We start from the raw sequence: 13,698 nt of genomic DNA on the forward strand, positions 1-13,698 counted from the left end.
TTGTTCTGCATATTTTTGACAACGATTAACGAAATCAGCCACAACTGGCCCAAAAGAGTACCAGAATTGCAACTGCTATATAATATTCATATATTGTAAAATGTATAACTGAAGAAGAAGGTGGGAAAAAAAAAACAGAAACTAAGCAAATGCAAAGTATAATCCGTTTTATTAATGCAGACAAAAATAACAAAAATGCTCAAACCTTAACCAGGTAACAGCACAAATAAACACAATGTTAAAATGTGTCAGATAAACAAAAATAAATAGTAACAATAAAACAATAGAATGTATAATAGAATGTAAATTTAAATGTAGTGTATAAAGTCGCACAAATAACTGAAACTAATGAACAAATGTGCTAATCTATACTTCTATGTGCAGATGCAAAGCGTAAAGAGTTTTATAGAAGCTTGTTTCCGCCACAGAATAAAAAATAAAAAAGGTAATTCTTTTTATCTCAGAATTGTGATATAAACTCTTAATTCTGAGGAAAAAAGTCTTTATAACACGCAATAGCGACTTTATATCACGCAATTCTGACTTTATATCACGCAATTCTGACTTTATTTCTCACAATTCTGACTTTACGCAATTCTGACTTTATTTCTCACAATTCTGACTTTATATCGCGCAATTCTGACTTTATATCACGCAATTCTGATTGCAAGACTCTGCAAGATATAAGGTCGCAATTATCTTTTAAAATGTTTAATTCTGTGGCGGAAACAAGCTTCCATAGAGTTTTGATGCTGTTTAACAAGAAAACTGAATATGAAAAGATGTGACAGCAACAGTAGACTACGACAATAAAACGAAGGCAACAAATAAATAGGCACACAAATAAAAACCATGCAATAAATATTTCATGTAAGATTCATATAAGATATAAAGATGCACTTGAATATGTAGGCTAATGTTGCATTGCATAGGGTAAATGGATATAAAAGACTAATGAAATATAAAATATATTGACGGATGTGCAAATATGTACAGGCAAAATTAAAAGCAAATTAATGCAAATGTAAAGATACTGATGTTTTCCCTCAGTTCTCGACACAGACGTCTTGCAGCGGCGTTCTCTTCTTCCGTCCACCCTCGCGGTCGCCGGCCAGATGAAACCAGCGGATGATGGCCTTCTCCACCTCCAGCTCCGTTATCTGTGCACACGTGGGATTTCTCCTCACAGCCTCTACACACACAGATTGTTGAGGTCAGTTTGTATAGAAACACTACACGCCTGCACACATATACTGTATATATTCAAACGCGCAAACCTATAGACTGAACACGTCATACGCATGCGCACGCCGTCAGTCTCATTACATTAACATTAAAAGGACGAACATAAACATTAAAATGGCAAAGAACAACAAATTTCAATGAATTAATCCAATGATAAATTGGAAAATTTAAGACACGTCAAATCGAGATAAGCTATTTAAATTCTTAAGGTGCTGAACTAATGAAAAGCTGATTAGAGAATAGTTAGAAGAATACTGATCGCAGCATGAAAATAAATTGTGATATTCAGAATACTCAAACAGTCTAAAGTTAAAGATAAAGGAGTAGTTCACTTCAGAATTAAAATTTATTTACTCTCCTCCACGTCATCCAAGATATTCACGGTTTTCTTTCTTCGGTCGAAAAGAAATGAAGGTTTTTGAGGAAAACAATTTTTCTCCATATAGTGTCTTCAATGGGGTCCAACGGGTCGAAGGTCCAGATGTGAGTTTCAGTGCAGCTTCAAAGTCTCGACACGATCCAGCCGAGGAATAAGAGTCTTATCTAGACAAACCAGCGGACATTTTAGAACAAAATAAACATTTATATACTTTTAACCAGAAATTCTCGTCTGGCACTCGCTGTGATGAACTTCAAAACGATCCGACATCGTCGTTTTACCTTTTATTTATTTATTTTTTGTGTTGTAAATGGCATTTGACTTAGGCTTTGCACATTCGCTTTATAAACACTCAGTCTGTTCTTACGCCTAGGTCACGCTTGACCTTTCAACCTGATTACGTAATGTGTGTCTCATCACAGCTAGTGCAAGACCAGCATTAGTGTTTAAAAGTATATAAATGTTTATTTCTTTATAAAATGTCCGCTGGTTTGTCTAGATAAGACTCTTATTCCTCGGCTGGATCGTGTCGAGACTTTGAAGCTGCACTGAAACTCACATCTGGACCTTCGACCCGTTGGACCCCATTGAAGACACTATATGGAGGAAATCCTGGAACGTTTTCCTCAAAAACCTTCATTTCTTTTCCACTGAAGAAAGAAAGACGTGAACATCTTGGATGACGTGGGGGAGAGTAAACTATCAGGACATTTTCATTCTGAAGTGAACTAATGTTTTAAACACTGGAAACGCACCATTATAAATAGAGACGCCACTGGTGCCACAACATCTGGAAGAAGATTTACCACGAAAGCACTTACCAATCACAACGTTTTTAAACTCTAAACTCTGGAAAGATGTTTTCCCGTTCACACCTCTCCAGTTCACAGTTTTGGCCAAGTCATTTTTGATGGCCTGCTTCATGATTCGCCACACCGTGTCCTTCACGTCCACTCCGCCCAGCAACCCCAGCTCATCCACCTGGAAGGTTTTTAAAACACCTCTTATTGTGGCGTAGGCAGAGCACATCGTTTAAATGCCATTTAAATAAAACACTAAAACATGATTTTCAAAGTGATTCTGATATTTTGGCAAATTACACGCTAAGAACATCCCTTGCAGTGGCTCTGCTACTAGATTTATTTATGGAGAAGAGAAAGAAAAAGATGTCTGTGTTCCTGGCTGAGCTTTTAGTGTTGTTCTGGAAAGTTTGAAGCTGATTGGTTGGTTCTTGTCACATGACCGGCGTACATTTAAAGGGGTGGTATAATGCCCTTTTCACAAGATGTAAAATAAGTCTCTGATGTCTGATGAGTGTGTGTGTGAAGTTTTAGCTCAAAATACCCTACAGATATTTTTATATAGCATGTTAAAATCGTCACTTTTTGAGGGTGAGCAAAAACGCACCGTTTTGTGTCTGTTCCTTTAAATGCAAATGAGCTGCTGCTCCCGGCACAGGGGGCGGAGCTTCAAGAGCTTGTGTCCTTTTACCTCACACACACATGCACTGAAAATGTCAAAAAGTTTAGCCTTTTATGTTCAAACCGGAGTCAGACAATGATGGAGAGACTCAAGAAGAAGACTTTAAACAGTCTTTGCCGCCATCTAATGGTGAAATAATAACTTCGGTCAGGGACTATTTTTTCCAGCGGAAGGAAGGTTTGTAGAGATTTTACTTCACAAAAGTTGCATTGATACATATTTTTGGCCGTTAATATTTGTATTGTGTGGTAACCGTTTAATAAAAGCAATAACGTACACGAGGCTAGTGCTGTATCGGGAATAATACAGCTTACGTAAACAAGCATAAGTGAGAGTCACGCACCACTTTCCTTCGGGTCTCCGGACAGGATCGCAGCTGGTTCTCCAGGGCGGATAACGACCTCAGGTCTTCGATGGGAAAGCGTCTTTGATTTAAACAGTCGGCGTCTGAGTTTTCCCGCACACCGTGTGATTGGAGATCCTGAACCATCCTTATTAAGCTCATCTGCTGCCCAATAACAATCTCCTGTTTCGTGGTCAGGTCGTGAAGAAGCGCTGAAACATTAAACACAGGAATTGTAAAGTTACATACGAGTCTCACACTTAAAGCCCCCATGAAATCAAAATCGACAATTCATTTTTTTTTAAACTGAATATCGCAGTGTTTATTCTAAATGATTTATAGGTGCACATCATCATTATTGTTTTGGTAATCTTGAATCAGAATAAGTTCCTCTCGCAGCATCTCTTCTCTTCTCTGATGACGAGGGCGGGGTAACCTGTTGCTCACATGAGATCAGCCAATAGCAAACCACAACCATCCAATCAATTCCTCACAGACACAATCAAGCCCCGCCCACATTGTTCTTGTTCCAGAAGCGTTTCACTCGATATACGACACAATAGAGGAGAAAAGGCGAGTGCAACTTACATTTCATGGTGACTTTAAAGTCCCTGTGGTGTAAATCCAGCTTTTAATGTTGTTTGTGTGTCTATGTGGTGTTTTTAATGTGCTTTAAGACAAAGCATGTGTAAGTTCATAAGTCGACACCATTGCTGAGTATTTCCTCCTTAAAACTGCAGTGAACCAAAGACAGTCTCAAACACACGCTTTGAAATCGCTGGTGTTTCTGACGTCACAAACTACCTTGTAACCAATCAGATCAACGTGTGATCGTCAACCAGTGGATCTCTGAGCGGAGTGAGTGAGTGGAGGCGGGGCTCATGTGCATATTCATAGAGCTGCGCATACTAAATGAGGCAAGGGTGTCGAGTTACACAAAATACAAGCTATTTTAAGGCATGAAGAATTAAAAACGTTTAAATATGTCATTTTGGTGATCAAAGATGAGCTTTAAGGGATAAAATGATTGACTACACTTTGTAAAAAAGATATTGTTCTAAAAGTGTAAAAGAGTAGCAGAGACCACAGCATAACAGTGAACGATATAGTTGGAATCATTTGTCCAGGTGATGAATGATAAAACACTGACAGCCAATCAGAATCCATCCTGATTTGCTCGAGCATTTAAAGCGACAGACGCGTATAATAAACAGAACAAACGTTAACAAACTCGTCGTGCTGACTCCAATCTTCAACCAGGTGGAACTGGATAATATTCTGAATGTTCTGATCCAGTCTGACCTCTGACCTGTAATGCTGCCTGAATCATACACTGTTGGTTTGTTGGCCAGAGGAGAACTGAGCGACTGAGTCTGGTTTCTCTCAAGGGTTTGTTTTTCCTCCATTCTGTCACTGATGGAGTTTTGGTTCCACTGTCGCTTTTGACGCATTTGTCTTTTGTCTTGCTTAGTTGGGGACATTTAATTTAATATTCAACAATATTATTGATCTGCCTGCATTGACACCATTATATGAGAACTGAACTGAGCTGGACGATTCCTTAAATCAAGATCCATTTACTAAAGTATTACATAAGATATTGTAAGGACATAAGATACACACAATATTGCAAGATGTAAACAGAATTCCAAGAAAAAAGTAAAAAGGGTGAGATGTAAATTCAGAATTTATGTCTTGTTTTCTGGGGAAATAAATACAAAATTAAGTAGTGAGTTTTTGCTTAAAACAAGCAAAATGATCTGCCAATGGGGTCAGAAAAATAATCTTGTTTCTGTTTGAATTAACATTCTTTCGTTTTCTCACCACATTGGCAGATCATTTAGCTTTTTTTAAGCATCAACTCACTTCATTTTGATTAACTCCCCTGGAAAACAAGACTTAATATCTTATGGCATTACTCAGCTAGTTAACACATCTTCAATTGAGAATTTTTAGATATTTGAACTGGAAACAAGACAGTGTATATGAACTAAATCAATGCCTTTTTTCCAACAAAAATGACCCATCGCTGACCTTCCTTAAGCTGGACTGTGACGCTATTTCCTTCTAGAAACAAACTTTTTTAGTGAACTGTTTTCCTGTTATCTCTGTAAAGCCGCTTTGAAACACTGTATTGTAAAAAGCGCTGTATGAATAAAGGTGAGTTGATGTGCACGGCCTTTACACTCGATGGATGATCTGCTTACATCTGATGAAGGGGTCGCAGCACGAGAGGCTCGTCTCCTGAGGCCACAGCGATGGAGTCGCCGGTTCCGGAGACTGTGGGTCCGGTGTGGTTCTCTCGGGCCACGGCTCGGGAAGCTCAATCGCTTGGCATGAAGACGACGACCCCAGAGTCACATGATGCCACTCCAACACGGGCGGCGTCGAGGTTTCACTCGGGCCCGTTTGGGGCCGCACAGGGGCCAGGGTTCGACTCGGCTGAAGCTCAGGAGAAGCTGATAAAATAGTTTTTTTGCATGGAGGTTGTGTTTGAGGGGCCTGTGGTACATTAGTGTTCTGGGGTGCGACGGCCTCCAAACCAGCGTCGTACTCATCCAGAAGCCGTCTGTTCCGTCTAGAAATTGGATAATTATTAAGTTAGGAGTGGTACATCCGTAATATTCAGTGAAATATGTGTGTTTGTTCATACAGCAAGTCCTCATGCAGTGTTTCTGTCTCGTTTTCCAGCACAAATCTCGAAACATTCTTAAATCAAGATACATTTACTGGAGAAGAAGAGAAATGACGGTTTGTGCTTAAAACGAGAGTCAGAAAAATAATCTTAATTCTAAGAGAAAACAAGATTATTTTTCTGACTCCATTGGCAGATATTTGTTCTTGTTTTAAGCTCAAACTCACTTCGTTTTAATCATTTTTTCATTAAACAAGACTTAATATCTTCAGTCAGATTCGGGATGCATGATATATCTGCCACCATATCGGTATCGGCCGATTTATGTTCATTTCTATTATTATGGTTATCGGCGTGATGAGAAAATTTGGCCGATATATTAAAGCGATAAATAATGGATTATTTCCTTCAGATGCGACTGTTCAACATGATGGTTTTGAATTGTTTGAAATATGATTGAAATCACTATGAAAAGGAAAATACAGTAAAGTGCAACATGTGACGTCATATCGGCTACATAAAATTATTCTGAGAACATCATTATAACTGTGTGTTTGGGACGTGGCTTTTAATAGTGAGACTTTTGTGTGTGTAATCAGGCTCTCAAAAATGATATATAAAAATATGGATTTAGATTTATCGGCCGATATATCGGTTATCGGCTTTCAAATATAAAAAATTATCGCTATCGGCCAAAATGTTCACATCTAACATTAGCATCCCTAATCTTCACTTAAGAATGTTTAGATATTTGTGCTGGAAAACAAGACAGAAACACTGAGGAAGAACATCTTTTTTTTTTGCATTTGTCAAATTGCACAGTGACTAAGTTTACATGTGCACCGATAATGTGATTATTTAAAGATGTTGATACGAAGTTTAATCTACTTGCGTCAAATGACACTTCTATGGACTTACTGGACCAATATACCACATTATATTAATGCTGCACAACAAGAACTCGGTTTCTTAAGCAGCCTAAGATGTGATTCCTTATTTAGCGATACGTTTATGAGTCTGTGAATGTGTTCGTCACATGGTCAGAGTGGAGCAGATGCCATTAGTGTTTACATGCCATTTACTGGCATTCGCCACATATTTCACTACGATTATGAGCATGGAAATATTGTGATTACATGAGGTAAATATTGCCTAATGTAATCGCATGTAAACGTGATACAAAGACCTTTTAGACAGATTTACACACATAATATAGCCAATCCTACTTTATTTTCTGTTTGAGTGGCCTCGGGGAGCCAGACCCGTCCTGTAACCGGAGATCATTCTGCTGTTCCACCAGGGGAAGCTTTCGCATCGCTTCACTGTAATTATCTATCAACGACAGGATTACAAAGTCAGAATACACACACGTTTGTTTAGTGCAGTTACACTGCAAAAATGCTTTTCTTACTTAGTATTTTTGTCTTGTTTCCAGTCCAAATATCAAACAATTCTTAAATCAAGATGCATTTACTAGATGAGTAAAATGCCATTAGATATTACGTCCTGTTTTCCAGAGGAATAAATCAAAATTAAGTGAGTTTTTGCTAAATTATCTGCCAATGGGATAATCTTAATTCAAACAGAAACAAGATTATTTTTCTCAACCCATTGGCAGATCATTTTTCTTGTTTTAAGCAAAAAATCACTTCATTTTGATTTATTTACCCAGAAAACAAGACATAATATCTTATGGCATTTTACTACTTCAGTAAATGCATCTTGATTTAAGAATTTTTTGATATTTGGACTGAAAACAAGTAAGAAAAGCATTTTTTGCAGTGTAACCTTTAAAACTAAATGCATTTAAAAAAAAAAGGATTTCTACATACTTGCAGTGTACATGATTTTAACCTTATACGCAGACCAAGACTCCTGCGGCTGCTCCGAACTCTCGCTCGCTCTCTGAACTCCTTCATCCATGTACGGAGGCCACGAACACACACCGTTCTTCACCCAGAACGCAGGCACGACCTCCACCTCTTCAGTGTCCACAAAGCTGACGACGTGGTACATGTTTCCTGCCAACACAACTAATATGAATCAATTTATTGTGAATCCTAGATCTCATACTTGTGTAGATTGTCTAAAGGCCCTGATGTACTCATGGCAAAGATCTTTCATTCTTCATTTGCTGTACTTTATTGTTCAGAATTGGTCTTTGGTCTCGCCATACAATCACAAAACAATTAAAAATACACAACATCCACAATCTCAAAGCTTAAAATATTCACATTTCCTACCGCTGACTAGTTGCATTTGGTACAAAAGTTTGTGTATATATTGCTTTATTTCTTTTGGTGTTCTATGATGACGACGAGATGGTAATAATTCAAAAACATGATTCAAAGGGTGTGTTGTGTCTCTTGTTATGGTCAAAGCTTTTCTCTGAACAGCAATTTCATATAATTGATCGACTGACTTTTGCTTGGATCCCAAGATTTGACCTGTTTCTCTTGTAATTCTGTTTAATTTGACTTCATTCACAGATGTAACTTGCCCAAACCACACAGTTATGTTATACCCTAAACCACTCTCAATTAAACTAATATAAACTCTTTGCAGAACAACTTGACTTAGAGAAAATTCACTTCATCCAACTTAGCAAGAATAGCCTTGAGGTGAAAAGAAGTTCGAAACTGTTAGCGAATGTCCCAACACTGCTGTTTGAGCGCTTTCCTCTCAAAAACTAAATACGCACAACAAAAATGTGAAAACAGAAGCTCAGAAAGCATCTGATCATACATCGCTTTAAATCATCAGCTTGACAGTGTTAAACATGAACAACAGTGTCAGCTTCAGTTTCAGCTATAAAGCGTCTCTCGGTGTGTTCATGATCATGTGACCTCGACCGACTGAACAGAAGAAATGAAGGTTTACACCTCAAAGAGGGCGGAGCCTCAGAGACACGCCCACTTATTACATCATCATCAACACGGACCAATGGGAGATCAGAGGTGTTTACCAGCCGGAGTCAGAAAGATTTCATTGGCAAGCTCGAAAAACAAACTCCAAACAAACTTTGTTTTGGCTCGATTTAGTTTGAAATTAAGTTCAGCGGTTCTGTACGGTTCGTCCACGTGCCGGCGGTTCGGAGACACACCTCTGACGAATCGCTCACCTGTTTCCCGAGGAGAAGCATCCAAACTCTGGGCTCCGGAGTTCACTGGATATTCCTCGGACACCGGCGAATTCCACATTCCACCGGGCTTCATTTTACTCGTTAGCATAAAATCACTACCTACAGATTGACGAACAAAGAACAGAGTTCATAATTCAGAGAGGACCATAATTCTAAAGACTGGTTAGTAGAACTAGTCCTGATATGAAGTGATCTCTGACCAAGTCTAGCTGGTCCTGTTGTTCCCGTGCTGAAACTATCCTGGTCTTCCACCTCTGGACCCAACGGGGAAAGAGCAGGAGAAACTAGGGATGAAATCAATCATCCAAATAAGCATTAAATGATTGAGAATGTACATTAGAATATCATACTTTGGCATCTGATATAAAACAGAAAAGCACTATCATAATTCTTAGTGTGTTTTACTCGGTCCGCTGTCCCACTGTTCGTCCTCCATGTGTTCCTCTTTGATCTGAATGGATTTGATTCCGTCTTCCTGCATGAGCCTGCATAACTCTGATGAGGAAAAAGAAAGTGAAAAATGATGGATAAAACATGAAATACAACATATACAGACACATGCATTGTTAAAGGTGCAGTAAGAGATTTCTGAGCAATGCTGTTGATATTTAAAATCACCAAAACAAACAAGCCTCTACCCTTCTTGATAGCTCCGCCCCCAAATTCACAAACACCTCCCCCATCATGAGTGGACACGCCCCTTATTGCTGATTGGCTACAAGTGTTTTGTGGTGCTCGGGCTGATCCACTTTTAAGAGTCACAAATCACTTACTGCACCTTTAAAGAAAATGTTTGCTGAAGCTCAAGCGTGCTGCGTAACACGAGAATGAACCTCATTGGCTCTTGCTGAAGCTCAAGCGTGCTGCGTAACACCAGAATAAACCTCACTGGTTCTCGCACGTCAAGTAAACATGTTAAAGTCCCACTCCGATCATATTTTGAGCTATTTTTAAACATTCTCAGTGGTCTTTAAATTATGATTATGCCGTTTTTAGCCATAATCACAAAACCTGTGCCGTTTTCTGGGACTTTGCTTCAGCAGAGCGGCAGTAGCTCATTAGCAATTCGCCTCTGCGTTGTGGGCGGAGCCGTTGGCACGGAGACGACCCTCCCCCTCCTCTCCCTCGACTTCGCCTCGATATTTCATCCCTCCCACAGTGATCAATCAGGACATATTTAGTATCAGTGGATTGCTCGGAATTTCGGGATTATTAAGATGCTACTGTCACCGCTCTATCTGAAAAACTGACTGACTCTCTCACGAGTGATGGGCTTGACACACGAGGGGACAAACGACTGCGACAGGCGAAACTCGTCGCCACCCGGCGTGTGCAAGTCTAACTTACTTGAACGAGCGTGGAATTTCACATGCACGAATGTCGCCTGTTGCTTGGCTGGAGGAAGCTGGCTGCCCTCTCTCATTATGTAATGATGTAATTACTGACGGGATCAGTCTGTGTTCTCCAAACTTTAGTTTTGACGATTCATAGACGGTGAAAAGTGACTTATTTGTTACAGTATGTGTTCCAATTTCAGCGCCACTATCGGAGCTCTGTTCACAATGACATGCAACGGCTTGTGTGTGTGTATCTGACCCTGCTGCTGAGTAAAATTAAACACAAAACACAACTTCAAAAAAGCTGAGTATGAGCTTGTGGCCCCGCCCAGTGGAGTTACTAGGTCACAACTCCAGTCTATTTTAGCCGGCGTCTGCTACTGATTCACAGCCATTTGAATGCAGAAATACTCAGAAATACAACTTTGAGCTTATTTTTCTCAAGATATGTCATCTAACATCAAAAAAATGCCACAAGAACATGTTAACACCTATAAAAACATGATTTTCATCTGAGTGGGTCTTTAAAGCTTCCGTTTACAACTAATATGTGAGTTGATGAATGTTTATTTGTTTATAAAAGCCTAAATTGAATCTGTTCATCATTTATAGTCATCGAGTCTCTTTAGAAAATTTGGTCAAAACCGATCAATTCATATAGATTAGTTTTACAATCTCATTATGAACTGTTCAAAGTGGTAGTTGCATAGACTGTCAATGGAGGGACAGAAATCTCTTCTGAAGATGAACAGAAAGTCTTTGTTTGGAACGACATGAGGGTGAGTAATTTTATGAAAGAATTTTCATTTTTGTGTGAACCCTTTAAGTATTGTAACATAATAATAAATCAAAGCACACCCAGATAGCAAATGATATCTGACCCCTCATCCGGGCCTCATCTATGGCACATATGGCTCAGTTTTGGCAGTGGAAAAGGTCACATGGGCCACATCTGGGCCACACACAGCAAACCATGACTCACACTAAAACCAGCTTGATGTATGTGGGCCAGATGTGGCCCATGTGACCTTTTCCACTGCCAAAACTGAGCCATATGTGCCTTAGATGAAGCCCGGATATAGTATGCTATCTGGGTATGGAATGAGGAATGGAAAATGAGATGATGAATACGCACCTTTGCCCCCTCCCCCGCCTCTCCGACTCGACGCTCACGGGTTGCCAGTTTGAGGACGTGCAACAGGAACGAGCGCAATGGACAATGAAAGCTAAGAGTAAGTTTATAAGTTGATCCAAGTTTTAATATGCTCTCATTCATGGAGATTTGTAGAGGGATACCGAGGCTTTTTGGGTTATGTGGAATCTGCAATCTCTGACCCAGTTTGTTAGCTCGTTTCCTGCCAACTGGCATCCAGGGGTGTCAAAATACTATTGGGTGAACTGCCAGTGGGCGGAGTCACACAGACCAAAACAAAAACAGACATTCCAACACGGAACGCATATTTCAAAGTAAATGAACTGGCTGTAGAAGTGTTTAACAGAGAGACGAGTATGTGAACTTAGCATGTTTCCTAAATATCTGCAAACAAATGGTATGTTTATGCTTTAGTCGAGTGAAAAAGTTACATACAGCACCTCTAAAGAGTGAAAGGAGCAAAAGTCAGGGATGAGTCCCGCCTCATGTTGAGTTTAAACAGTGTCATGTATGAACTGAAGTACCTCTCTGTCCGCTGGTGTTGACTTGTGTTCCCACTGAGCGCAGGTTCGACTGGTTCTGTCGGGCTGATCGCAGTTCGCTCTCGGTAAACTGCAGTTTGAGCATCAGCGTCTCGACCTCCATCTTCCGGCGCGTCATCTCCTGCTCCACCGCGCGACTCATCTCCAGCAGCGCGCATTTGGCGAAGCGCTCGAGGATCGACGCGAGCGTCGCGTGGATATCAGCCGATGCAGACATTAGAGCCGCTTAATGGCGAATAATAAAAGGCTATTGTTTTTTATTATTATAAAGACTAGGGTGATTCTGAGCCTTTTCTCGCGCTGGGTTAATAGTCGAGCATGTACCAATGTTTACACAAATCTCACAAAAGAGATGACCAGTTCCCAGTGAAGTGACGTCACCGTTTGAAGGACCAATAGATGTCGGATGGTTTCGTTTCAATACATTAAAACCTAGTTTAGAAGCGCCATAGAAAAACGCACTGACCCGAATTACTGAGAGATTTGTGTTTCACAACATACTGACACGTTGTGGTTGTCACTTTATTTTAAGGTGTCATTGTTACAGTGTAATTATATATGTTGTACTGAGTATTATTAATTAACTACATGTACTTACTATAGGGTTAGGGTAGGATTAGGATTTGGTTGAGGGTTAGTTGCATGTAATTATGCATAATTTACTGTTATTACTATGGTAAGTACATGTTACATATGTAACTAGGACACTGTAAAATAAGGTGTTACCGGATTTGGTTGAGAGTTAGTTGCATGTAATTATGCATCATTCATGTTATTACTATGGGTACATGTAACATAACAAGGACACTGTAAAATAAAGGGTTACCAAAGTTTTAATTCTAAATATAAATTTTCAACAGAGTAGAAGTTACTTCTAGTGAACTTTGACCATGGCGAAAGAGGTAATCATTATCACATCTTTTTTGATGTACAAGTCTTGCATCACATGACAACTTTGTTGTTTATAATAAACATTTTGTGCCGATTTTTAGAGATGGTCAGACTTACCATTCTGAAACCTGAAATATATCTGAATAAAAACAGCAAAACATACACCATATTTATAGTGAAAATACTAATTTATTGAAATTAAATGCATAGCGTGTTGAATGTATACAACAACAGAAATTAAAATACATAAAACAATTTCCTGTCTATACAGATTGTCTCATTCTTAATTAAGCCGTTGTGTTAGGACTTTATGTATTTGTCTTTGAATGCATTAGCATTTATAACACTATGATCACAACATTAAACCATTAAGGGTGAAAATGAACGCCACTGACATCAGATAATCAGTTAATATGGTAACACTTTACAATAAGATCTCATTTGTCAAAATAAGTTAATACAATAACTAACATGAACTATCAATATATTCTTACAGCATTTGTTTATGTTAGTTCACAGTGCATTAACTAATGTTAACATACAAATTTT

The 13,698-nt window shown here is 39.1% G+C and overlaps 1 protein-coding gene across 3 annotated transcripts; it reads right to left on the minus strand.

Moving 5' to 3' along the window:
* Positions 1–152: 152 nt before the first annotated feature.
* Positions 153–12,631, minus strand: LOC311292861 (uncharacterized protein). 3 transcript variants are annotated; one of them, XR_014627828.1, is made up of 11 exons: positions 12,241–12,631; positions 9,632–9,721; positions 9,427–9,510; positions 9,206–9,325; positions 7,917–8,105; positions 7,311–7,416; positions 5,657–6,027; positions 3,450–3,661; positions 2,446–2,605; positions 754–1,192; positions 153–412 (listed from the first exon to the last, which is right to left on the minus strand). XR_014627828.1 is itself a non-coding variant. In XM_084412683.1 (10 exons), exons 1-10 carry the CDS (start codon positions 12,473–12,475, stop codon positions 1,047–1,049), a joined length of 1,713 nt encoding a protein of 570 aa, XP_084268809.1. In that variant the 5' UTR covers positions 12,476–12,631; the 3' UTR covers positions 153–1,046. The 3 variants fall into 3 exon arrangements, 2 of the variants coding, with proteins under 2 accessions (XP_084268809.1, XP_084268810.1); XM_084412683.1 differs by having other exon boundaries at positions 153–1,192; XM_084412684.1 differs by lacking the exon at positions 12,241–12,631 and adding an exon at positions 11,699–11,789 and having other exon boundaries at positions 153–1,192.
* Between the last annotated feature and the right edge of the window lie 1,067 nt (positions 12,632–13,698).

Source organism: Rutilus rutilus, assembly GCF_951802725.1.
Source record: "Rutilus rutilus genome assembly, chromosome: 6".
Lineage (NCBI taxonomy): Eukaryota > Metazoa > Chordata > Actinopteri > Cypriniformes > Leuciscidae > Rutilus > Rutilus rutilus.